Source organism: Nyctereutes procyonoides, unplaced genomic scaffold (genome assembly GCF_905146905.1).
Source record: "Nyctereutes procyonoides isolate TBG_1078 unplaced genomic scaffold, NYPRO_anot_genome, whole genome shotgun sequence".
NCBI classification, from domain to species: domain Eukaryota; kingdom Metazoa; phylum Chordata; class Mammalia; order Carnivora; family Canidae; genus Nyctereutes; species Nyctereutes procyonoides.
The window spans coordinates 7,920,348-7,946,492 of NW_026575037.1; the positions used below are offsets into that span (position 1 = coordinate 7,920,348).

General features: G+C 35.4%; 1 protein-coding gene across 3 annotated transcripts in view; it reads right to left on the bottom strand.

Annotated features, from left to right (window-relative positions):
* HMCN1 (hemicentin 1) overlaps window positions 1-26,145 on the bottom strand; it is a 454,683-nt gene that overhangs the window by 5,569 nt on the left and 422,969 nt on the right. For 2 of the 3 annotated variants that reach the window (XM_055319153.1, XM_055319155.1), the window contains exons 95-105: window positions 25,584-25,721; window positions 24,338-24,459; window positions 23,174-23,411; window positions 17,669-17,731; window positions 16,532-16,651; window positions 15,281-15,415; window positions 12,645-12,758; window positions 11,787-11,912; window positions 9,745-9,873; window positions 7,323-7,673; window positions 3,540-3,659 (exon numbers count right to left, since the gene is read on the bottom strand). In XM_055319153.1, coding sequence (XP_055175128.1) covers window positions 3,540-3,659; window positions 7,323-7,673; window positions 9,745-9,873; window positions 11,787-11,912; window positions 12,645-12,758; window positions 15,281-15,415; window positions 16,532-16,651; window positions 17,669-17,731; window positions 23,174-23,411; window positions 24,338-24,459; window positions 25,584-25,721 — 1,656 coding nt within the window. The remainder of the gene's footprint in view (window positions 1-3,539; window positions 3,660-7,322; window positions 7,674-9,744; window positions 9,874-11,786; window positions 11,913-12,644; window positions 12,759-15,280; window positions 15,416-16,531; window positions 16,652-17,668; window positions 17,732-23,173; window positions 23,412-24,337; window positions 24,460-25,583; window positions 25,722-26,145) is intronic. The other variant, XM_055319154.1, reaches the window with a different exon arrangement.

Consider the following 26,145-nt stretch of genomic DNA (forward strand, 5'->3'; position numbering starts at 1 on the left):
TGCTATCAAAAAAAGAGAAAGGAGTGAGGTTTCAAGAGACAGCATATTAACGATGGACTATAAATGCTAAATTTTATTTCTGGTTTACCATTTCTGTCTCAAAAATGAGCATTTTAGATTTTGTTCCAAATATATTCTGTTTTCTAAGGAAGTGAGAAACAGTGTAATTATTTAAACTTGCAAATAATAGTTTACACAAAGTAAAAAGACATTGAGGGAGGGTTATATGGAGTAAACCACTTGACTTTTCAGTTACTCAGATGTACTGACAATAACATAATGCGCTTTCTATGACCAGTTTTATATTAGGACTAGTTTTCCTACAGGAATACAACACAGTGTGAAAAAAATTTATATTTCAGTTAAATCTTGCTTATTGTCTCTGTGAACCCATTTGTAATTATGCTTTTGTCTGTCGGAAGGGTGTTATCTCCTTGGCAAAATGATATTGTCTAAGAATGAAGTGAAAAGCCCTTTAGGAAAATGTGAAAGACATTCAATTGGCCTTATCTTTTTTTTCTCATTAAAAAAAACATTCCTTTCACACTCATCCAACCCCATTTCATTTTAGCTCTAATTTTTATGGTGAATTCCTTGAGGCACATGGAGGTCAGTGGGCTGCAGGGGCCCATGGAAATGGTGGCATGAGGACCAGAATCTGGACACATGCCTGTGGGTATAGTAAGAGTAGCTATATTACAGATTTCCAATGGCTGAACAAGAAACTACAAAAATAGATCAAAATATCATATTTAAAGTGTTTGCCTTTAGCTCTATGATAATGTATACTTCCTATCGAAAAGCTTTCTTAAGTACTTGAGTTTCTGGAAGGTGTTCTTGCTTTGTCTTCTGTCTACAACTCTCCTCCCAGGCTTAAGAACCTATAGACATTCACTCTATTCATTTATTCTACTGCCTGGTCTTAAGAAGAGAAGCCAGAAAAGATGGAGAAATCATGCTGTCTTCTGTTCTCTGACAATTTTCTCTGAAAATTACTATGGTAGAAATTAAAGGATAGGTATTTTATAATCTAAATATTCTACAAAAGAAGATTACCAAGATGAGCTGAAACACTTTTATATCAATAGCTTTACAACATATGCATGCATTTAACCAACTGCTTCTGGATACTTTAAACAATAATTTAGGAAAAACATACTTGAAACATCTGTCTTCTAGAGAGAATAGTTTAGATTCTTGATAACATTATGGATTACTTTAAAAAAACTTGGATAGATTAAAACACTCATTTTTGCAATGCCACTAGTGTTTCTACATGTTCAGAATTAGATTAGTGGGGCTTAAAATTGGCAGAAAGGTCTCTTAGTTTCTCCTCTCTGCTTCTTGGGCAAATAATGATTGGTCAGGTTTTTTGTTTCTCATTTTGTAGTCTGCTGGCTTCCATTTTTGACTAGAGTGTCTGTCCTTTGTTCAATGTCAAATTCACTTTTATTTCCTTTTTATCACTGACATTTTTACCACTAATGTAGAAAAGCTTCAAAAACGCACATGTAAATGAAAATCAACCTTTTCTCTCTTATAAATGCCTGAAACACTTTCTAAAGCTATAAAAAGACTTGAAGTTATTCTTCAGATTAAAGACTGCTTTAAAAGATGTAATTGTTTTCTCTCAAGTCTTTTTTAAAACCACAAAAATATGTAACCCATTTGAATTGCAAACATTTCAAGTGACACCTGTTTCTGATTTGTTCACATTATTTTCCACTCTCTCTCTGAAGCACAACTGAAAGTTGAAAAATGTTTTGAACTGAATGAGTGGCAAGGGCAATTAAAGGAACAAACTGGCACAATTTAGAAAAAAAGAAAAATCCTCCAACGAAGATATCATATAATATAGCATTTAAAAATCTGGCTAAGGGTTTTTTAAATTCAGTTGGTTGTTCCAAATGCTCCCTTCCTTGGTTCCTGGCACACTCACAGGAGGTGTAGAGTTAATGTTGGGCCACCTCTTCAGAGGGTTCTTAGGGAGATGACCTGGAGAAAGTTATAAACTGTGGACAGTGTAAATGCTCTCGCCTCCCTGTGCTGCCACAGTACAATGACCCTGGTGTTCACAGCCATGATAGGAGAGACAAAGGACCATTTTAGATGTTATGAGACCTGTGATCAAGTCCTACCCTTTTTCTTGATTGTTCTAGAACATTAATGATTGTGTAATTGCCCCGAGAATTAATTTTATTATCAGTAGAATGGGTACAAATTATTGCCCTTGGCATGTCTGTACGGCTGATTAAGATAAGTTAATAATTGCTTTAGAAAAACATGACTATAACGTAAACATGCTATTCTCATACTTCAAATCTCTGTAGAAAGTTCTGCATAGGGTAAGTTCTTAAAACAAGCATTTGTGCAGATGGCTGGGAATGAAGGTTATGATGGTGTTCACTTTCCTTCTCCAGTCCAAATGATCTAGTCGGGGTTTCCAGGGAGGGAATGGGTGAATGGTTGTGGGAGAGGTGAGAGCTCATGGAACTCTGGTGGCCCCATAGTCCATCCAGGTCTTGCTTCCTGGAATACCCTTTCCATGACCTACATCCTAGCAAGTCTTTTGTGAATCTCGCAGAGAGGGCACATTTTATCTAAATTCAATTGCTACTGAGAAAGCACTCAGTTGGAGATTTTATTTGATATGCTTTAGAAAAGGATCTAGATTGTACATGACAGAAATGAGTAAAATTCAGAGGCTTGTTAATACTTATATAATACTCTGATTTTGACCACAAAATTGAGGGGGTTTCTTGTTAGATTTTTCAAGATTTATATATGTTCTTATTTCTTTTTTGATCTAACTTATGCATTGCAACATAATATACCTCATCAAGGCAAAATTGCCCCTTTCACGTTTTTGTGTAAAGATGGTAATATTGAGATTTATAACTTCTTTTCTTTCTACTGTCACTACATATTGTCCAAAACTCTGTTATAGCACCTCTAACCCTATATATTATGCTTTTATTTACATATCTGTTTCCACTGGACTATATCAAGGGGAAGAGATATTAAACAAATATTCATTTGTTTAAACCTTTTGCATTTTGCAAAGCTAGCTCCTGACTGTTCCACATCATTTGTAGACTCAAAGAATACAGCATTTAACCAATTACCCACTGTTGGCCAAGACAAAAAATAAAATAATGCCTAACACTGGAGTAAATTTACTGAGCTCTCTTCCCCTTTCCTCTTCCATCTTGGTTGAACTTTGAAAAGTCATTTAAAGAGGTCTATTCCCACTTAGTTTTAAAAATATATGACAAGACTTATTTAGGCATTCTTGCTCCTTCTATAAGACTACAACAAAAATGCTTCTCAACTATTTTCCTCTGCCAAATTGCTTTCTCGTCAGTTCTCCTACTTACAAAAGCAACGTTTAAAGATAAATATGACCAATGGGAATGAGAAGGAATAGAAAGCAACTAGAAGAATAATTATTCAAAAAAAAGAAGACATTTAATTTCCCACCCTCTCCTATGTTGGTTTTAAGCCAAGTTGCAGCAATAAACATTCTAACATTTTCTCACCTTGACAAGTCTTTCCATTGAGCATAAGTTGATAGCCAGGTGGACAGATACAATGATAGCTCCCAAAGGTATTTTTACACTCATGCTGGCAAATGTCTCTATTTTCACATTCATCAATATCTGTGTGGAAAGAAAGCAGAGTGTGTAACAAAGGCAGAAACTATGACAGAACCAACTATACACAAGTTGTTGATATACAATAGAAAATCTTCTTGGTGATCTTACACTCCTGCGTTTATACATGCTTAGAACTGTTTTCTATCAGGATCTGTTTTTAATGGAGTCCAGTGTTAACTGTACTATTTCATAAAATATGAACATCTTGTTTGTGTGTAATTATATATGAGCTGAAGCCCCAAACTGGCCAATTTTGAGACTAATTAATAAGCAAGCCTGGGATGGCAGACAAAACAGATTTGTACAAGATCCTATATGACCAAAATACTAAACTCATGACAGAATAGTAGAATTTACCTGAAAAACAAAGTTTATATTGATGGTAATTGGAACAAGGAATGTTAGTTTTTATTTTATTTAAACTTTAGCCCACTCTCTCCCTGCACCTGCTCCCAACATCCATGCATTGCTTTCCCATATAGAGATATCAAGTATGGGAGGGGTCTTTAATTTTGTGATATGAATATTCATCAAACTTCATATAATTACAATTTACTTCATACAATTACTTCACACAATTACAACCACATATCTAATAGTTGCTGTGACACCTTGGGCAGGCCACTTTACTTCTCAAGATCTCAGTCAATTCTTTTGTCAAAAGGACTCACTTGATGTGCTTTCTCTATTGCACAGATTTATTGGAAGGTTCATATATCATAATACTTGGGAAAGCATTTTATAATAAAGAGCTAACTATCTGCTATTATTAAACAAAGCCAAGAAAGTAGCAATAAAAAGGAGAGGAGAATGGGTTGTAATTAAAACCTAATTGCTATTTGCTTTCAGGACAAGGGAAGTGATTTGGGGCACCACAGATTTCTTATCCCGGTTGTGTTTTGCTCAGACTGATGTTAGAACTTGTTCTTAGTTCCACCAACCAGTGGAAGAGTGAAGAGAGAACATAACTTGAAGTGGGAGCAGGAGTGCTGGAGAAGAGAAGACAGGGAGAAAACTGGTAGGTGATTCAGAGCAAAAGTATGTGTTTGTTGTACATGATTTGCATATGTTCAGAATATACTTGCAAAGGCTCAAAATCTGTTAAGGATAACACTCATCAAATATTTGTTACTGTGTTTGCCCCATTTTAGTGAACCAAAGCATTTATTCTACAACTTGTATGAGTTATTTTTACTTTTTCCCTTTACGATCTGCTTCCACATAAAATAATCACAGAAATGTAAATGATGTGGAACTCCAAGAAGTCAGTATCACTCTTCCAGAGTCTGAGTTTCAAAGTGGCTCCAAGTGTGATTTCTGCATTCAGAGGCAACACAATGCTCATTTCTCCTGTTAAGCTTTGGAATCGTTTCCCCAAACAGCTAAACTTTAGCCCAAGTCTAACAAGACTGCACAGTGTTGTTAATTTGAATCTTTTGTAAGTTGTCTATCCCAGATGGTTAATTAAAGGCATTTGGTGTTTATTACAAGTTGCTCGTAACATAATTCCAAAGCTGTCTGCAACCTTGGTGTAAATTTCTTTATTAGTATGAACACTATAAAATATCATATTTTACGAAATATTTCTAAATGCCCCCATATAAAACTCAAACATCCAGTAATTGATTAGATATGGAAGTTTATTTCAGATTCTCCAAGACTGGTCCTCTGAAATAGTAGCTGCCTCAGTCAATGGTTTGGAAAAGATAATTCTTATAATACTAGTGTCATATAAACACAAGGACAGAAAACATTTATGAGACTTTCCTGTGAAACAGTAGAGCTTAGACAGTGATGAAGGAATAGAGAATGGGGTTGTTAATCAGGGATGCTTTCTTAAAATTACTGGGACCTTCAGATGATTAAAAAATATATACTAGAAGGTGTATGGTTTGGGGGTGTAGTTCAATTCATGCGTCACAGTATAAACAAGGTTTTGGGCAGGAGGGTATAGGTAGAAGAGAAGAGTTTGTTTAAGATGAAGTCGGAGAGTGGGACGATAATTGGAAATGAAACCCTTTAGTGGGAATGGCTATTTGGAAGAAACTTTGAAAGACAACCTGTCAATATTTAATTCTGCCAATTAAAAAAAATGGCAAAAGGTTTTAGCTAACAACCAGTCAAGTCAAAATCATGGGCATGAAAAATTACCCATACTCTGAATGTTTGGAGCAGGTTGAGAGTGGTGTTTGACCTCCTCATAAGGATTGTGGAGTCCACAGGGTTAGGAATTAAATAGTGTTTGACCATATGGACTAATGGTAGAGAATTGGTAATGAATGGATTAATGTTTGAAGTTCAAGGAGTAAAAGAAAATAGCACTGTTGACAGTTCTAAGGCACTGATCACAGGAGAAAGTTCCATGCGCGGTATATTAACCTGCAGGTCCATCAAGACATCTAGACAGAAAAATTCTGGGAAAATATGGGTGTAAAGAGAAAAGTTTAAAGTTTAAGTATACAGTGGGTCTGGGGGTCCAGCTGATAGAAGTGATAGGGAGGCTGGGTCCACAGAAGAGGGACTAAGGAAGCATGTCTGAGAAGATAATGATGCAGGAAAAGGGCCTGGAGAAGGGTAGAGAAATAATGACGAAAATTGAAGTCAGAAAAAGACTTTTAAAAAAATGTTTATAAAAAATGTCTAACAGAAAGCATATTTAGGCAAGAATAAGTGTAAGTGTAGAATACTTAGGAAAAATGAAAGAAAATGAAGTTGGCATGAGGTCTTTAAACAAAAGTTCTTTCTTCCCACCTTCCTCCCTTTCTTCCTTGCTTTCTTCTGTCATCTAACCAATAGTGGGGCTAATTCATGTTTGCTAATTTCTCTTGGCACATAGCTCAATAGCACGCAAACTGTGGACGCTCACAGAAAATTGGATTAAATGAATGACAGATGGTAATGTTTGCAGTTTAACTGAAAACAAAGTCTCAATTACGGAGTTGGAAATTACACTTCACTTTTGCAAACAAATTAAATTGTAGACTTGTGAGTTTAGATAAAGATATTGAAAGCACATATTTTAGAGCAATGAAAGCAACCTAATTTTGTCCTGGCTCATAGTATCTTTTCAGCGATTTACATATATACAAAATAATCAAACTGAGAAATTCCATTGGGAGTGCGGGACAATAGTCATCACCGTTTTGGTTGTCATATAAAACAAGTAGTTGACTGAGACGCCGAAAGTTTGACTTTTAACCCACTGCTTGGGCATCAACCAGGTAACAGCCATAATCTGATGGCTAGATAATCTGTTAATAGATCTACTAATCTATTATAATAGATTATAATAGTCATAATCTATTATATTAATGGCAATATGCATATTCTCTCTCTTTTTTAAAAAAAGTATTCTGAATGCCACTGAAATTTATTTCTACATAGCATTAAATTTAATAACACTTTCAAGAGTGATCAAAAGAGAGAAACTGTCACTATAAAACAATTAATTATCAGAATGTACACAGGTAAATACATCATTTACTTGAACAAATTTTGTAATAGTTTCAGGTGCCAGAGTAAATGTCTTGGAACTTTGAGTCATCCCCAATTTGAGATCAGATGTAGTTTGCTGCACCCAGACTGCCACAGGTGCTTGTGCATATGTTTAGACTCTGGCCCAGAAATGAGCCCCCAGAAAGGAAACGTAACACGGCTGACATTTACCTACACATGTGTCACGGCTCGCCTCAGAGCCTTCAGGGCAAGTTTTCCTAATAGTCCTTCTAGTCCTGGAGAGAGATGTTCTGCTGTTCCTATACTCTGAGTAGGAGCTGTAGAGATGTGAGTACTGTCTGTAATGCTGTTGAGGTTGATAGCTGTTTCTCACAGGGGAGAACCATGCAAGGTTATAGCTATTGTGCTGACTGCCATAATTAGGCAGCCTCTCCAATCCAGCGCAAGATTTCCCGTCCCCTAATAAATGTTGTCCTGGTGGACAGATACACTTGAAGCTGCCGGGGGTGTTGGAGCACTGATATGCACAAGGCTTAGGCACTTGTTCACATTCATTAATATCTGCTCGTGTGCCATGATACATAAAAAAAGAGAGAGAAAAAAAACCACATACATACACACACAAAACACAGGAAAAAAGAATCAGTCTCTGAAACAAACTGAAGACATTATGTTACCCTCCAAAGTTATGAATATGGTAATTTCTCAATTTTTATGGACTTTAGAGAAAGCTTTAATCATTCATTTGTGAATATATAGAAAGGTTCTAAGACTTTTCCTAATGTGTATAGTACATAAAGGGTCACATGGGCAAATGTGGTCTTGAATCCAGAAAAACTAGAGTTCGAAGCTAATGCAGGTCTTAATTCTGTTGGAGCAAAGGACTCAATCACATTTCTGGTTTGCATTTTATTATAACATTCTCACTAGTACCTCCAATCTTTTATACCGTTACAAGTTTCAGATGTGATAATATTGGTACAACTACTAACATTTTTATTTCTTTTGAATCAATGATTATTATTTAATAAGCAAGCCAAGTGCACTGTCTTTACAAAAATTTAAAAAGAAGGAAATTAAGACAGAATTATTTCTTACTAAGATATAAACTCACAGAATTCATAAAATTTAAAAAAGCTATTTTTCTTCCTATTCGTATGTTAACATATATTATACACTTCCAACTTTTCCTGTAAATTGGAAGAGCAAATGAAAATCAGAGAACAAAACCAAATTCCTTAATTCTTTACCACAGCAGCATGAAAGAAAGCAACATGAATAAGCAGAATAAAAGTGATAAATTTTGTTTTAAAAGTTATTTTAGTAGGGCAGCCCAGGTGGCTCAGTGGTTTAGTGCTGCCTTCAGCCAAGGGCCTGATCCTGGAGACCAGGATCGAGTCCCATGTCAGGCTCCCTGCATGGAGCCTGCTTCTCTGCCTGTGTCTCTGCCTTTCTCTCTCTCTGTCTCTCTCTCTCTGTCTCATGAATAAATAAAAATCTAAAAAAAAATATTTTAGTAGGCTGAAGTTAAAAGTAACATTTTTAATCTCTTTTAGGCAATGGCTCTATTTTCTTCATTTATTTATTTCCTAGTCCAAAGCCTGGCATTCAACTTACTGAACAAATTACTGAACAAATAAACATATTTCATTCTGCGAGGTTGCTGCTATGACTAATCAAGATGTTAAGGTACATGTAAATTACAATGTCTAAACAGAAGACTAAAATGATATGTACTTCTATTAAAGAGCATTTATTTTAAAAGCATTTCTAGTAATTTTATTACTGTCAACATATGCTCTGTGCAAAGTACTCGCCTACTGACTGAATAAAGACAGAACCAAGTCTTTGCGGGAGAATTTGCTATAACTCATTGTTCAGTAGATAACCAAGGCAACCAATTTTAAAAGTGTAGTATGCAAACCAGAAGCCAGTATTTAAAGCCCACACAATTTTTTTCCTATACTTAAATATTCCAGGAGGAATATAATTTCATAGTTCAGTTTCTTGATTGGAAGTGCATTGATTATAAAGAAGCATATAGATATCTTCTATTGCCTGTTACCTGCCTTATTTACATTCAATTATAACTAACATGGAAATAAACAGGCAATTGGGAGAACTGAGTAAGATTCTCAACACAGGGAGTGGAACATAGTAAGCACTATATAGATACTAAAGTAATAATTATCAATTTACTTAAATTGTGTATTCACGTTTTAATCCTTCATGCCCAAACCTTTGTATTACATACAATTATGCTTCACATCCAACTAGAATGTATCTGTGCAAACATTTACATGACGTGCACAGAGAGATAATCAATGAGATGATCTTTATGATTAAGTCATCACGGTAATTATATTGGAACCTTACTCTGATATGTGTAGTGTATAGTCAGCACTCTATAAATGATGATTATTATCACTTTAAATGTCAGTGTAAATTGAACTCAACATGAAATCTTTAAGAAGTAATTCAAATTCTGTTATAAATTACTTAAACCAACTTACACATTTTCTTATTGTCCCAAGAAAGCAATTGAAAGTGCAGAGTGGTCCTGATCAAGTTGGTAAGGCTAAGTAATAATGTTAACATCTTTATTACTCAGTAAGAGTTCCCGGTAACTTACCCATACAGGGTCTTCCAACTCCTTGAGACCGGAAACCTCTAGGACATACACAGCGATAGCTGCCTCTTGTATTCTCACATATCTGGTTATATCTGCACTGATGGGTCCCATCTTTACATTCATCAATATCTACAGACACAGAGGCAGTAAAAAGTAATAACACTTCCTCCTTCAAAACCTAAAGTCATTATATTTAAAATGAACACTCTTTAAAATTATTAATGGTTCCATTTCTCACCATGTGGCTGAGACCTGGGTTAAGTTCTAGTTCTGCTACTCATTAACTGGCTCCTTTTCCTTTTCTTGCTCCCTACTATGGAAAGGGTTTTTGTTCTCCCCTTTGTAGCCATCTTCCCTCTACTCTCTCCACCTTTGGCTGTCTTACTTATACTAGTGAATCTAGTAAGTTTGCTGATGTAGACTTACAGCAATAGTACTACATCGTTTCTTATCTACAGCCCCACATTTCTGGCTGCTGGCTGGTCCTCTCCATGTCAGTCTTTTACCAGTACTCCAAACTCCACATGCCCTCAGTGTCTTATCATTACTCTCTTTCTTATGACAACAGCATTCTTTTCCCCCTCAGTCAATCAGATTTATCTAGAACTTATTTCCTCAGTTTCTAAGATTGAGTAATTCTACTTCCTTCAATCAATCCCTTGGATCTCCATTCACATTTCCATCTAGCTATATTTTTGCTGTCATTTTTCAACAGTCTCTGATCTTTCAGCTCAGCTCATCTCCAATTATATACATAATTACAGAGTCAAGGGAAGGGAGAAGAAATGTGTGGGAAATATCAGAAAGGGAGACAGAACATAAAGACTCCTAACTCTAGGAAACGAACTAGGGGTGGTGGAAGGGGAGGAGGGAGGGGGGTGGGGGTGAATGGGTGATGGGCACTGAGGGGGGCACTTGACAGGATGAGCACTGGGTTTTATTTTGTATGTTGGTAAATTGAACACCAATAAAAAATTAATTTATTATAAAAAATAATTACAGAGTCAATACTCTTCAAAATATTTACAATCACATATAACTGCACATGATACACTGAGTTGACTACTATTCCTAGTAGATAACAAAAATATTTATCTATGTCCATATCGCTGGAAAGTCTTTGAAATCTGATGATCCAACCCTGTTCCCGGTTTTTTTTTTTTTTTTTTTTAGGTAATATTAAGACTTGTTCAAGGTCAGTTAGGAAGGAAGGAAGTATGAATTTTAAACTGTTTTCTCCAAGCCCAGTCCCTTTTCCTTTCTACAAGACTCTCTTTCCTTTTTCCTCCACGTCCACCTATTATTACTGTTATTACCATTCCATTCAAGGCAATATTTAAATGTTATCACTTCCGTAATATCTATTAGATACAATTACTCTTGCAAGTATTCTTGTACAATTTTATTTGTACCTGTTTTATGGCCTTTCATTCTCCCTTATACTATAGCATTTTTTTTTCTTTTGATGAAAAAAGTGGAACTAGCCAATCTATTCCAGTAGACTGTAAGGACAAGAGGAGGAATACTATGTTTCATTTTTGTAAATGGTGCAGCTTATAGTTTTGCTAATTAAGGCAGGCGAGTATAGAAAGGATAAACTTAGGGAGAATATACCTTACTTTCTTGTCTGGTCACTGATTTGACATTGGGAGAATATTTAGTTCTAAAATAAAATATTTTGAACTTTTAATAAACTTGTATAAGCTTTTCTTAACCACTTGTGAAGTTTTAAACATAGAGACACTAAATTTCATAGACACAATGTGAGATAATGTTAATTTACTATGTAAAGCAAATGTGTAGTTGATGGGAGCTCAAAATGGTAATAAGCTTCCATGGTGAGCTTCCATTTCTTGGTAAAGCCATGAGCCTGGAACTGCACAGCTCAAACACACCAGACGTTGGGAGTAAAAAACCTGTGGGAAAAGATAAACTTCCTTGTGAGATTAAATTGACTTTAATCATTAGTTTTAAAAATGGATGCCTTACTTGGCTTGTCAATGGCAAGTGGATCTCAGTCATTGAACTAGCCATGCACTCACCAATGCAAGTTCCATTTTCTGCCTTGGTCATTCCATTTGGACAAAGATCAATGCATTTATAACCCCCGCGGGTGTTCTTGCAGTGTTGATCTGGTCTGCATACATTCTGTCTACATTCATTCACATCTTGATAAAAGAACAAAGATTAACGAAGATTGAGAAAACAGTCTTTTTTATTTTTCCATAGGAATCATACCTTTAGATTTTAAGGATAAAGATGTTAATGTAATCATCATGTAAGGTTATTTAAATTCATTAATGTAAGTAACACACTATTTTAAAACAGAATGAAAAAAATTAAAAAAAAATAGCTCACATACGGGTAGCCATACCAACCACTTCGTCCTCTTAGAAAAGTAATAATAATAATTATTATATATATTATATTATATATAATTATTATATATAAATTTTGTATATGTAACCATATATATTATGGTTCTATGAAAAAATTCAGTAACTACAATAGGGAAATGCTAAAAAATGGTTATGTAATTAGAAAACAAAACCTGTAAAGGATAGCATTTGCTTCTATTTTTTAAAAAAGATTTTATTTATTTATTCATGAGAGACACAGAGAGAGGCAGAGCCACAGGCAGAGGGAGAAGCACACTCCCTGCGGGATGCCTGATGTGGGACTGGATCTCAGGAGTCCAGGATCATGCCTTGAGCCAAAGGCAGGTGCTCAATCACTGAGCCACCCAGCCATCCCTCCATTTCATTTTTGCATGGATGCCAAACACAATGGATAGAGGTATCTTATGTATGAATTCAGCCCAGCACACAGCATATAGACTAGATCGAACACCTAGAAATTACAAAGATGTCATTGTTTTGAATTTAAAGCCCTTTTCTTACCTATGCATTTTCTGCCTTTGAGCTGATACCCAGGCTCACATCCGCAATGAAAACTTCCTATGGCATTGAAACAGCGGTGGTGACAGGGGCTGGATTCTTGACATTCATTAATATCTGTTAAATAAAACACAAGTTTCATTATATGCTGTTAGGAAACTTGGGTTAATTTATTTCAGATGTCTAACATTTTAATGATCTTTTATCATGGTCATGTTTAAGATCTTTCCTAAAATGAATCTAATAAAATTGCTCTCATATGATCTGTCAGACAGTTGATTGGATTAACTGCTGAATGCCCGTATCTCTCTTCAATGCTTCTCAAAAGTAGACATTTCCTAGTGACTTGGAACTATATGGATACAATACTCCGCTACTTTATTCTATCAGGTGGTTCCCATGTCTGTTTCTAGGAAGTTTTAGCCCTGGAATGTTGCTGACAGACTAGAATACTGAAGATGGGGGGGGGGGGGGGAAGCCAAGGTCTTCTGCAGTATCTTTTGCAACTGATTTTTCTTCCTTATTTTTGCTGCTGTTAGCCTGATGCAGGTCTTGATCACCTTGTGCCTGATGGTAGCAACTTTAGCATTTTTCCTCATCTGCAGTCATTGCCAGATTAATCTGTCCAAACACCATCTGGGGTATAGTATAAAAACAAAATGTGTAGGCATGAATTCCACAAATTCATGGGCATTTGCCTGTTTTTTGTACCTTTTCCAAAATCTTCCTTCCTTCTAGTCCCAGAGGAAGAGAGATCTTTTCTCCCATATAAGGAAAATTCCTCTATTTGAGTGTTTGAGCTCTGCAGCCCATCTCCTCCTTCCTCACCAAGACGAGGACCGTGGTCCATTGAACATTCTTTCCTTATGGGCATTTTGAAAGCCTTCCTCCTTACTATCATCTTCCCCATAATTGAATCTTTCCTACCCTAACACAATCCCTCTCTCAGGTCTATACTCATCTCAAGTTCCTTCTACTTCTCTATTGTTCTATTCCAAACCCTTTGCAGGAACAATCACGACACTTAGGCTCTTTATGTCCCCACCAGTCATTCCCAAACTCAAGATTGTCTGTGTCTTATTTCGCCCTTGTTTTCTATTTGAGCTCTTTCATTTATTTATTTTTTATTTTGAAAACAATTTTTTAAAGTTTTAATTTAAATTCCAGTTAGTTAACAAACTGTGTTTGTTATTAGTTTCAGCTACATGAGCTTTTTAAATTTAATCTTTCAAAATCTGCATGTTAATATAAATGCGTAAATATGATCAGATACTTTAAAAATATTTAAGTGTAGCTTTTCCTTCTTTCTTTTTTCTTCGCTTCCTTTATCCTTTCTTACCTTCCCTGCCCACCAAAGCCAACCTGCATTAACAATCTAGTACAAATAATAACATATTGTTTCTATGTACTCACACACATTTATATATATATTTACATGTAAATATATGTGTATTTGTGTATATGTGTATATATGTATACACATAAATCCATTTCCTTTATCTTTCGTTATTTGTTTTCCAGCCACATAATCTTTTCTACACAAGTTACATATACTTTCCTACATCATTTGACAATATCTCATGGAAATGTCTCTAAAGCAAACAGTTGAGCTGCATTCCATTCTTTATAATGGCTGCACAATGGTTTATGGTGTGGATGGACCACAATTCATTCACTCCTTCTACTACTGATAGGCATTCAGTTTTGTATCCACTATTTCTGCCTCCATTAAAAAATTCTGATAGCTTTATTCATAATTGTTAAAACTTGGAAGCACCAGGATATCCTTTAGTAGCAGAATAGATTAATAAAGTATAATGCATTAACACAATGGATGGAATATTACTCAACCCATGAAAAAAGCTATCAACCCATAAAAAGATGTGGAAAAAAACTTCAATGCATATTATTAAGTGAAAAAAGTCAATCTGAAAAGGCTACATGCTATATGACATTCCGGAAAAAATAAAACTATGGAGACAAGAAAAAGATCGATGTTTGTCAGAGGCTGGGGGAAGTGAGGGATGAATAGGCAAAGCACAGAGGATTTTTAGGGCATGGAGACTATGCTTTATGATACTATGATATAGGATACATGTTATTATTTGTCAAAATCCATACAGTGTACAACACCAAGAGTGTGTCCTAATGTAAATGATGAACTTTGGATGATAATGATGTATCAGTGTGGGTTCATCATTGGTAAGAATTTTGCGACTCTGGGACAAGATGTTGATAGTTGGGAATGCTATGCATGAGTTGGGGCAGGGAATATATGAGAAATCTCTTTACCTTCCCTTTCATTTTGTTGTGAACCTAAAGCTTCTCTAAAAAATCTATTGAATCTAAATAAAATCTATTAAAAATCATGCAATAGATATCTGGTAGTCTTATGCAATGGAGATTTATGAAGTAGAGTATTCAGATCATGCTATGTAATCTCTTCTCTCACATATAATAGGCAAATGTTATTCAAAACTGTTGTGCTACAAATATTTAAAATAGCCATGAAATATTACACCTAAAACCTTATCAAGAAGCTCAATCTATAAAACAGAGTTTACTTTAAATGATTCAAAAGGCAGAGGGTTTTGATTCTTAGTATAATGAAGATAAAGGAAGGAACTCCATTCTTATACCTTGACAACTCAGCCCATCAGAGGTTCTTCGAAAGCCAATTCCACAACGGACCACACAGCGATATGATCCAATGGTATTGTCACAGTCTTGACCAGCATGGCAGGTGTGTCCCCCTAAAGCACACTCATCAATATCTGCAACAAAATGAGTCATTCAACTAAAGGGGGTTGAAGAAAACCACCCAGGAACCTGCTATGAAATGGGGATAAGAAAAGCAATAGATGACATTTGAAAATATATAAGAACCAGAATGACGAATAATATGGTTGAATCATTTCAGGTCAGTTAAGTTGAGGACAAACTCATAGGAGCATAATGTGATGTCTTTACAGACATCCGTGAGACCACTGATCCATTAGTTGGCATTAAAAAAGTTACTTCTCCTATCTGACATTTCAGTTTTCTCATCTGTTAAATGAGGATAATATGTGTCTCTCAACATTGCTTTGAAAATTAAAGGAAATAATATACACAAGGTGCTCAATCCATACTGGACATTCCATCAATGTCACTCTGCTCCCCTCCTATACCCTACCTCTTCATCTCTCTTTTGCATTTAGAATGGTGTCTCCTTGTACATAGTGGGAGAAATCCTTTCCTCTTTATACCATTTTAAGATTTATTTATAACCCAGATTCTTACACAATTCTAATTTTGAAGTATATGTAGAGTCTGATAAAAAAGTGAGGTGAGGGAGAGGGGATGAGGGAATGGGCCAAATGGGGAGTGGGAAGTATCAGCTTCCAGTTATGAAATGAATAAGTCATGGGAATACAAGGTACAGCACAAGGAACACAATCAATGATACTGTAATAGTGATGTATGGGGACAGATGGTAGCTATACTTGTGGCGAGCACAATGTATAAACCTGTCAAATCACTAAGGTGTACTTCTGAAAATAATAGAACACTATGTGTCAACTGTACTCAAAAACACATCATTTTTTTTATGTTCCCAAAGTGCTACCAGGATTGTACAATTAACTTAAATTCTTTATATTTTTTTTTATTTCTTAGTTTTGTCATTGTAAAATGAACATGATAATAGTCCTGCCTGTCTCTGCTCATGGTGTTGTGGGGATTAAGTGGGTCACTATATAAACTTTGCTGCCTGAAGGTCTCTGCTTATTGCTAACGTGGGGGCAGAAAGAGTAGGAAAAGAAGAGCATCATTCTACCACACTTTTCCTAGGCCTGAGCTTCCTGTGACCATTGCCTGACCATGTCCATTAGGTCTAGCTTTGGGAATACCTTGACAAGTCTTTCCATCTGCAGCTATGGTGAGGCCTTCTGGGCAGGAGCAATAATAGGTTCCCACGGTATTGTGGCAGATCTGGGAGCAGGGACTCCCCGCTGCACATTCATCTTCATCTTAAACAAAAAACAGAAAGGCCAAATTAGTAGGTAAACTCTCCCGCTTTCTAAGAGTTATTAAAGTCCATGAAAATAGTAGTTCATACAACAGTCGCTTATGGAGGACAATGAATTGAATCAAAGTAACAGGAAATTCTCTAAGAGCCACAAAATAGAAACACTAAGCAAAAATTAACTTTGGGTCCCCAAATTATCTTGGATAGTGACTAGATGTTTAAATTCATTCTAAAACAACAAGATGACCTGTGATCTAAATTTTTTTTAACCTACCTTAACTCATTCCTCACAACATTCCTAGGAGACAGATATTTTTTATTACCATCTTCATTTTGCATGATAAACTGGAGGAACAAAGAGGTTAAGTAAATTGCCCAAGGTCACACAAGTCATTATTGGCCGAGATGAAATTTGAACCTGGGCATACACTAGTTTCTAAAGACCACTTTTCTACCACTAAATACTAGATTACATTGCCTACCCAAAAGAGGCATTGTACACGCAAACCTGAGCTCCTCCAGTCATTTACTCAGCTGTTTGCTTATCTGTGACTCTCCTGCATGAGTATTTGGAAGGGATGAGGCTGGCTTAGTCAGTGGTCCTTGGTGCATATCGTGCCCTATCCTCTGAGCAATTCTAGGGTTAGGTGATTGGGAGTTGGATTATTATTATGTTTCACAACCATGGCATAAAAATTACCAGAGGCCAGTATTTTGTCCTTGTGCTCACTCCACCTCTATACTTGGTCATGATCTCTGACACACTTTACTGCTGTCAAATTAAAAGTACAGGCTTTGCAGTGACCTTAAATTCAAATCTAGCTCTGACACTTGATAGCTGAGTGATCTTAGGCACCCCACTTAACTTCGCATCTCAACTTCCTCGCATGTAAAATGGGACACTTATAAGATTGTTGTGACAATTAAATACCTAGTAACATGGCAATCGATGTCCATTAAATTGATTCCATTACTAACATTTTTTAGAAAAATAACAATGTATTATTCCCATTCTTACCAGCACAAAAGGGTCCAATTGAGTCTAAGGCAAATCCAGAGGGGCACTGATTACTGCGATCTCCTACCACAAAGAGAAAAGCAAAATTAACCGACCTGTTAGAATGTTAGCACCTTGTTTCTTTCCAGGACAATCTTCCCTGGGAAGATATGCTAAAGATGGAAAACATCATACAACAAAAGCAATAAGTGAAAACAAGCAGGAATGGAAAACGTTTCCTTGTTCCCCAACCAAGAACTAAATGAATCATAGTCCAGAAATTGTTGGCAAGCAACTATTGGAAACAGATCTTCTCTTTAAGTTGTTTATATTAATCAAAAGAAAATGAAATAAAACCATTCTGTGATAATGAAAAAGGATCCAAGACCAATGTGTATGCCAGGCATAACCACAGGCAAAGTCCTATTCCACTAGCCATTATTCATTCTGTTCTAGGATTAGGATTATTTTCAAGCCATTTAAATAATTCATGCCAGTGTAAACCAGAAACTCTAATGAAGGAACTCTCTCCTTTTGTGGATCTCCTCCATTTGCAATGTCAAGCATTTGAGTCAAAGTCCCCTAGGTGTGCTCAATGTTTTCCTTTCCCATGTAGTCAAAGCAAGGGGAAACAGGGATATTGGTTGAAGTTATATGTCAGAAACAAACATATTAACAAAAATAAATGAACTAGTTAGGGAATCTCTTTCCTTAGAAAATAGCTCTGCCTTGACTGGTTTAAGCAATTTAGCAAATATTTTTCAAACATTATTGAACTGTAGAAACTTATATAAAATACGTTTTGAGTTACTAAAGTAATATATGTGTGCCCACACACGCACACAAACTAAAAGACAATCATTAATATAATAAATTTCTTTTGAAGGAAATTTTATTTAATTCATATTGTATATTCAGTTTATATTCAATCTCTGAGAAAATATCTTTGATTTTCTTTCAATTCCAAATGCATAAAACCATGGTTGTTTTTATTAATGTTTTAGGTGCTTTTTATGGAGGCAGTCCAGGCATTACTTTAGATTTTATTTTATTTATTTATTTTTAGAATAATTCTTTTTTTTAAAGATTTTATTTATTTATTCATGAGAGACACAGAGAGAGAGGCAGAGACACAGGCAGAGGGAGAAGCAGGCTCCATGCAGGGAGCCCGATGTGGGACTTGATCCCGGGTCTCCAGAATCACACCCTGGACCCAATGCAGGTGCCAAACCGCTGAGCCACCCAGGGATCCCCTACTTTAGATTTTAGGATATAGATGCAAGTAATTTTCAGCCCCTGATCTCAAGAATACAACTCAGGTGGTCATTATAATTCATGCTTAATTTTTGTTTATTCACTGATTCATTTATGCATTCCTACCACAACCAGTATATGTTGTGTAGGGCACTGCGTTGGGGGCTATAATTGTGGAAAAAATGTGTCATATGATAAGTTATTATCTGATAGTAGTTTTAGATTTTAGGTTCTCAATAAGGGAGATATCTTCTATTAGGTAACATTTGGGATATTTTGCAGAGAGACTTTCGTTGTTTTGGTGATAGAAAGGCCTATTAAAATTTAGTGAGTGGGGCAGACCGTAGGGTAAGTTTTATAGTAATGCAATGTGTGGGATAATGATGCAAGATGAAGATTTGTCCCTTGCCTTGAAAGATTTTCATGGAAGCGAGAAAGTTGTGTGTAATTACTGGAGGCTAGAACCTATCTTCCACATATTAAACATTTTTTTGTGTGATTAAAATATACAGTGAATTTTCCAGGAATACAACTGTCATATACATTGATGATGGTTGATTGTACATGGTTTTATTCAATACATTACCAAGAATTACTAAGTGTTAAAAAAAAATCACACTGGAGACCTACATATATAGGTTCAGCCATTATGAATACTTCTCTCTTATCTTCCAGTTATAGTAATGTCTAAAGATTTTCATACTGAAATACATAATACTTGGTTATAAACTGTAACCTTTTATTTATTCTTTATGTTATAAAGTAAGCTATTTTGAATTATACTAGTTATGATTTTCCTTTAGACATAGGGCAGGGGTATTACAAAATATTTTTTGTGTTATTACTATGTATAATAAGTGTAGAAACTTTGAAAAGTATAAAATTCCTCGTAACTTTGTCACTTGGGACAGCTACTACCAATAATGTGATGTTTTTCCTTCTATGAATATATGCTTCAAAAAGTTAATTTAGGATCTTTCACCCTAGAGACTAATGACTGTCAAAGTCTATTGATTATAAGATAGAGCTTATTAAAAATATAGATTCCTTGGCCCTATCCCAGTCAGCAGAAGCCTGGGAATTTGTGTTTTTAGCCAGAATAATGGTTTCCTTATAATCACCACGGTGTGGGCAGCCCAGGTTTAAATCATACTGTGTACTGCATTTCAATTATTGTTATGCTATGCATATTCTTCTTTGTCACTTGTTTTGTTTTATTGTTAATACCTAGAACAATGTCTGGTACACAGCACTCAACAAGTATTTTGAGCTATGTTTAATTGCTTTAAAATTATTTTAATGACTGTTTAAGAATTATCATACAGCTATGTCACTATTTACATACTTACTTCTTGCTTCTAGGATATTTATTATTGGCCATATCTGTGATTTTCTTAGGGCAGATTCCCGGAATGAGGTAACTACAAAGATGTGATACTGCTTTCCAGAAACGTTACACGAATTAGCCCCTGATGGCAGTGAATCAGGCTGTTCATTTCCCCATACCTGTCCAGTGCTGAGTGGTTATCATATTTTTTAATCTCTGACAATGATAATTGGAAAATGGTACTTCATTGTTTTAATTTGTATTTCTTTGCTTATTGGTGAGGTTAGACAGTTTTTCACATTCATTTTGTCATTATTATTTCTTCCTTTGGAATTTCCTGTTCATAGCCTTTATGTATTTCTTATTGGGGTGCTGTCTTTTTCTTATTGATTTTTTAACAGTTCTATTTATGTATTTATGTATGTATGTATGTATGTATGTATTTAAGAGAGAAAGAGATAGAGGGCATGATTGGAGGGGGAGGGGGTAGGGCAGAGGGAGAGGGAGAAGCAGTCTCCTTGCCTAGCACAGACCCTATGTGGGGCTCCATCCCAGGACCTGGAGATCATGATCCTAGCTAAAGCAGATTATTAACCAACTGAGACACCCAGGCACCACCAGTGCTTTTTTTTTTTAAAGCAAGATCCATGCCCATGTGGGGCTTGAACTCATGATCCCAAAATCAAGAGTCACATGCTCTACCAACTGAGTTAGCCAGAAGTCCATTCTTATTGATTTTTAAAAGCCTCATACATATTAAGGTTAACCATAGTTGTCTATAATGTACAAAGCAAATATTCAATCTTGGTATATATTTTAACTTCTCAATTTTGTCTTTGTCTCCCATGAAGAAGTTTTAAAAAACTTATCTGTAGTTAAATTTCTCTCTCCTTTATTGCTTCTGATGCCCTCTGATTAATTTGTAAAATATAAATATACTTTATAATTCTATTTTTAAAAATCCATTCTATTTTAAAGATATAAAATTAAAAAATTATATTGATTTATGTTTGTGAATTGACTTGACCAGCAATTTCCAAATGCCAGCCTGCAGACCAGGTACATTAAAATCATTAGGGGAGGTGTTAAAAATACAGACTTCCAGGCCCAACCTTAGACTAGCTAAGCCAAAATCTTTAAGCCTAGAAATATGAACTTTCATCAAGCTCTTTAGGTGTTTCTAACTGCATTGTAACATAGCTCTAGTCTAGACACAATATAGAAGAGAAAGAACTTGCTGGTTAAGCAACCAAGAATGCAAGCTTGCCCCCTGGTGGTTACTTAAAAAGAAAATTTAAGTACCTAACGTAATTCACAGGAACCTCTCAGCAAACAAATGTGCAGATATCAGATGTAACTCATAAAATCCTAGTGTTTAAGAATAGTAAAGGGTTATAAATATCCCATAGTGTGTTTTCTTCTATTGTGAGATCCATATTTCCCACACAAAGACTTTCAAAGGCTTAGAGAATTTACATGATTAAAAGGTGTACATGACTTTAAAAAATATTTTTAATTCTTCTTGTCCCAGATGGTATAAATTCATTTTTTAACCAAAATCTTATGCAAAGTTATCTTCTTTTAATTATATGGAGTACTGGAGAAAGTAGAAACAGGTCATCCTTGAAAAGTGGGCAGTATTAAGGAAGAGAAATATAACTCTTCATTCCAGTGGCTCTTTTCCTTTGTCCCAGTGACTGGAACATGCATGACAAGAGTAAACTGAGGTGGTGGTAGCAACATATGAGTGGAGATGGTGTGAGGCTAGGGGGCTTACCGGCTGTGAGGCTTCATGAATCTATGATCATCAAAAAAAAATGTGAACAGGTTCTGCTAGATTACTATGATCTAAAATTCAATGATGCAGTTCTGATAGGTGCTGATGAAGAAAACAGTCATGTGCATGAGTGATGAAAACAAGAGTAAATGGTGAAAATGAGTTTTTAGTGTATCTTCTGAGCATGATAAAACAAAATGATGCTATTTAAAATCTACTTGGATCTATTTTAAGAAAGCTAGCAAATAACAAAGGGCAGAATGAATCATTTTACTGTACTAATACAAGCTGAAAGTTCAAAGTTCAAAGACATTAAAATATTTAGTGTCTATAAAATAGCCACATGCAAGTATCTCCTGGGATCAAACTTCATGGAACATGGAATGCTGATTATTTGGGTGCCTCTTATGATCGAAAGAGATCTTAGGGTATAGATACATCAAAGAACTACACAGCATTAAAGACCACTGAGATCAAGAGTTGTAGAACTATGCTTAGAAAATGAAGAGCAATTGAAAAATTATAATGTCTAGTAATAAGAAATGACAGTTGGAACCCTGATTATTGCTGCACAATTTTTAAAAGTTGCTTTTAAAATATGGAAACTTTTTTTTCTTACTAGTTTAGGTTGAGATATACTTTTACATTATGTTTAAGGAATTAAAAAAAAATTCCTTGAGTCATAACAAGAATAATGGGCTTGAGCACCCAAAGAAAACATCATTCTGACAGAGGATATATTTTTTAAACCTTTCTGCATATCTAGAACAGTAACTCCACCATGTTATAGGGAGAAGCATATTAGTAATCCAAATACACTAAAACTCCAGTGTGATTCGCTTTATCATAGGGTTTTACCTCTTACAAAACATGGACAACATACATGAAAACCTGGTATCAGTAGATTCAATCTGTGCCCTAATATCCTTATTCTGAATGGCACTGATGCAATTCTTTTGCCCCACCCCCACTTCTTTAGGTTAAATACTTTTTTTTCCCTAAGATTTTATTTTTAAGTAATCTCTACATATAATGTGAGGCTTGAACTTACAACCTTGAGATCAAGAGTCACATGCTTTACTCACTGAGCCATCCAGGCACCCTACTTTCACCCTTTTAGAAAGGACTGAATGGAAAAATGATCTGGACTTTCCTTTACCCAAAGTACCTTTGGAAATTGAAGCATGGATTTTAAAACCCAGTGTCTCTTCTAACTGGTTGTAGTCAGATTCCACAGAGGAAGCATGAAGTGTTTCTACCAAGAAAGGCATTCTTCCCTGTGCATCATCATAGAAAACGGTGTGGTTCCATGTGTATGGCACGCTGACGCCATCAATTGTGAACAGCCGGGTTGAGTAGGCATACAGCTGCCCAGGACCTGTCTGAATGTAGTCCTCTGTGTAATCCTAAGGAAGACAGTATAGAATGGAAGATCAGCATGGCTTATTCTGTTTTTTTTTTTTTTTTTTTTTTTCTTGAGGGTAGTATGAGATGCAGAATGAGGAAAATAAAGGCTAAGGGGCTATATATATATATACACAGTTGATCCTTGATCAACATGATTTGAGCTGTGTAGGTCATCATATGTGTTTTTTTTTTTTATACAGTACAGTATTTTAAGTGTATTTTCTCTTCCTTGTGATTTTCTTTTTTTTTTCCTTGTGATTTTCTTACTAACATTTTCTTTTCCCTAGCTTACTTTACTGTAAGAATACAGTATATAATATATATGACATACAAAATATATGTTGACTACATTATCGGTAAGGTTTCTAGTCAACATTAGGTTGTTAATAGTTAAATTTTTGGAGCCAAAAGTCATAAGTGATTTTTGAATGCCCAGGGGAGCAGACACTGAACCTCCACATTGTTCAAAGGTCAACTGTAGCTATAAATAAAGTTTATAGTTCAAAGCCGTAGGTCAGGAGTAAAGAAAGGATGTGAAAGGGTGATTACCATTCTTTAGTTTCTGAAATACTTTTATGGGTGATATACAAAAACTTTTGTGTAACAGTTTGTATTCTTTTTATATGTGGAATAATAAACAAATGACTTAAATCAGCATAGCATTTATTTTGGTCCTGGTAAATAGGATCAGTAATAAACCAGTAAGTATTACTGGTAATAAAACCAGTAAGAGTGTGTAAAGACTTATTCCTGAAGATTTCTATACAAAGACAAGCTAGGCATTTCTAACTTTAGTGGTTTAGATATTCCTCTGAGCAAACAAGGGAAACTATATAAGGTCTCCATGCTCTTTCTATGAATCTTTGGTTTCTACTCTTACCATTACTCCAATAAACAGTGAAGGCATGTTATCCTGACTTTTTACCTTTACGGTGACTTCAGCAGGTGACTGAAGCTGCAGGACATAGCCACTCACAACAATATCTAGAAGCAAAGCACCATCAGAATCCAAGCCCCGGGCAATATGAGTCATCCGCAAGATTTCTCCTAGGAATTACAATTCATTCATTTTAACAGCAAAAAATATATGGTTTGTGTAAGTACAGAGCAGATTGACATTACATATCAGTTCAGCTATGTTATTTTACTTCAAACTTCAATAAGCATAGACCATAAAGAATTAAATTATTACTTAGTCCGTGAATTAAAGAGTTAGGCTTATTGAATGTAAAGCTTCTTTCTCTGTGGCAAAAATGTAGCATATTATTATGTGAAGCATTCTACATTTTACTTATTTATTAATATTTTATTTGCTAAGTGGTTCCTTGCCAGTGTGGGGTTTGAACTCATGAATCACATGCTCTACTGACTGAGCCAACCAGGTGACCCGGATTCTACACATTAAACTCACAAGCAATAGCAAGACAGTTCTGCAAAAATAGATCATCTATGAGAATGGACAGGGAGCTTCACCAGGTAGACTGGCAATACCATAAGTCTGGCCACAGGACTTTGCTCTTTCTGATGCTTCAAAAAGCAGCAAAGGGGCATTTTAGTAAGCAAATGATCATGAGGAGACCCACTTGTCTTCTGGGCTGATTAAAGCCCTTTCCTCAGCCCTTCTTCTTTACAGAGCCCTTCTTCTTTACCATTGAGGCTCTTCACTTTTGAAGAGGCTTGTAATGAAAGTCAATAAAAATATGTATGCCCTCAGGAAGGGCCATGAATAACTAACACATATTTATTAAGACTAAATGTAAAGTGAAAAGCCCTTAGATTTGCTTATTTTTTACTTCCACCTTTTTGATAAAAAATCCCTATAAGGTATCCTAACCAAACCTCAGGTTCATAGACAAGTCTTAATAGCAATGACTCATTTTCCTGCTTTGTTTTAGCCTTTAAAACTCTCTCTGAGGATTTAAAGAGAAAATATGAGAAAAAACTTTTGGGGTATAAAAATCACTATACTGTTTGAAAACACATGGGCTCTTATAGATCCATGTCAGTAAAAGTTTACAGGGAAATATGAAATTGCTCTTATATCATTTATGATAAGACTACATCGAAAACTTTAAAATTATTCTCTGGGGGAATATATAAATGTATTTTTCTAACCAGCAACTTTTAAGGCAATCATTTTTTATAGTAATAAAATATTAAGTTCAACTAACCGGTTGCAAATTCCACCTGAGTTTCTCTCTTGAAGACTGCATTGGTGAGTGTGAAGCCATTGACTGCTTCTCCTATTTCCTTTGCTGCTGTCCAGTAAATAGGATTTAGAATAGAAACTATTTTTCTCATTGCTGGACCTAAAGAAAAAAGGATAAATAAGGTGACAAAGAGAGATATTTATAATCCATTGCTATTATTATCTTCAAAGCCTGTTACTTATAAGGATGAATCCTAAATAATCTTGAAAAAGAGCAAAATAAGTATCAGTATCTCACTTGTCTTTAAGAATTTACTATTGGGACAGAACTAAGGACTATCATACAGATCATTTAGAGGTAGCACGGTCTAGAAGCTTTAAGCAGAAATAATAAGTGAAGAATAGTATATAATTTTTTATAAAAAAAGAGGCTATCGGTGTCCATCGAAAGATGAATGGATAAAGAAGATGTGGTCTATGTATACAATGGAATATTACTCAGCCATTAGAAATGACAAATATCCACCATTCGCCTCGACGTGGACGGAACTGGAGGGTATTATGCTGAGTGAAATAAGTCAATC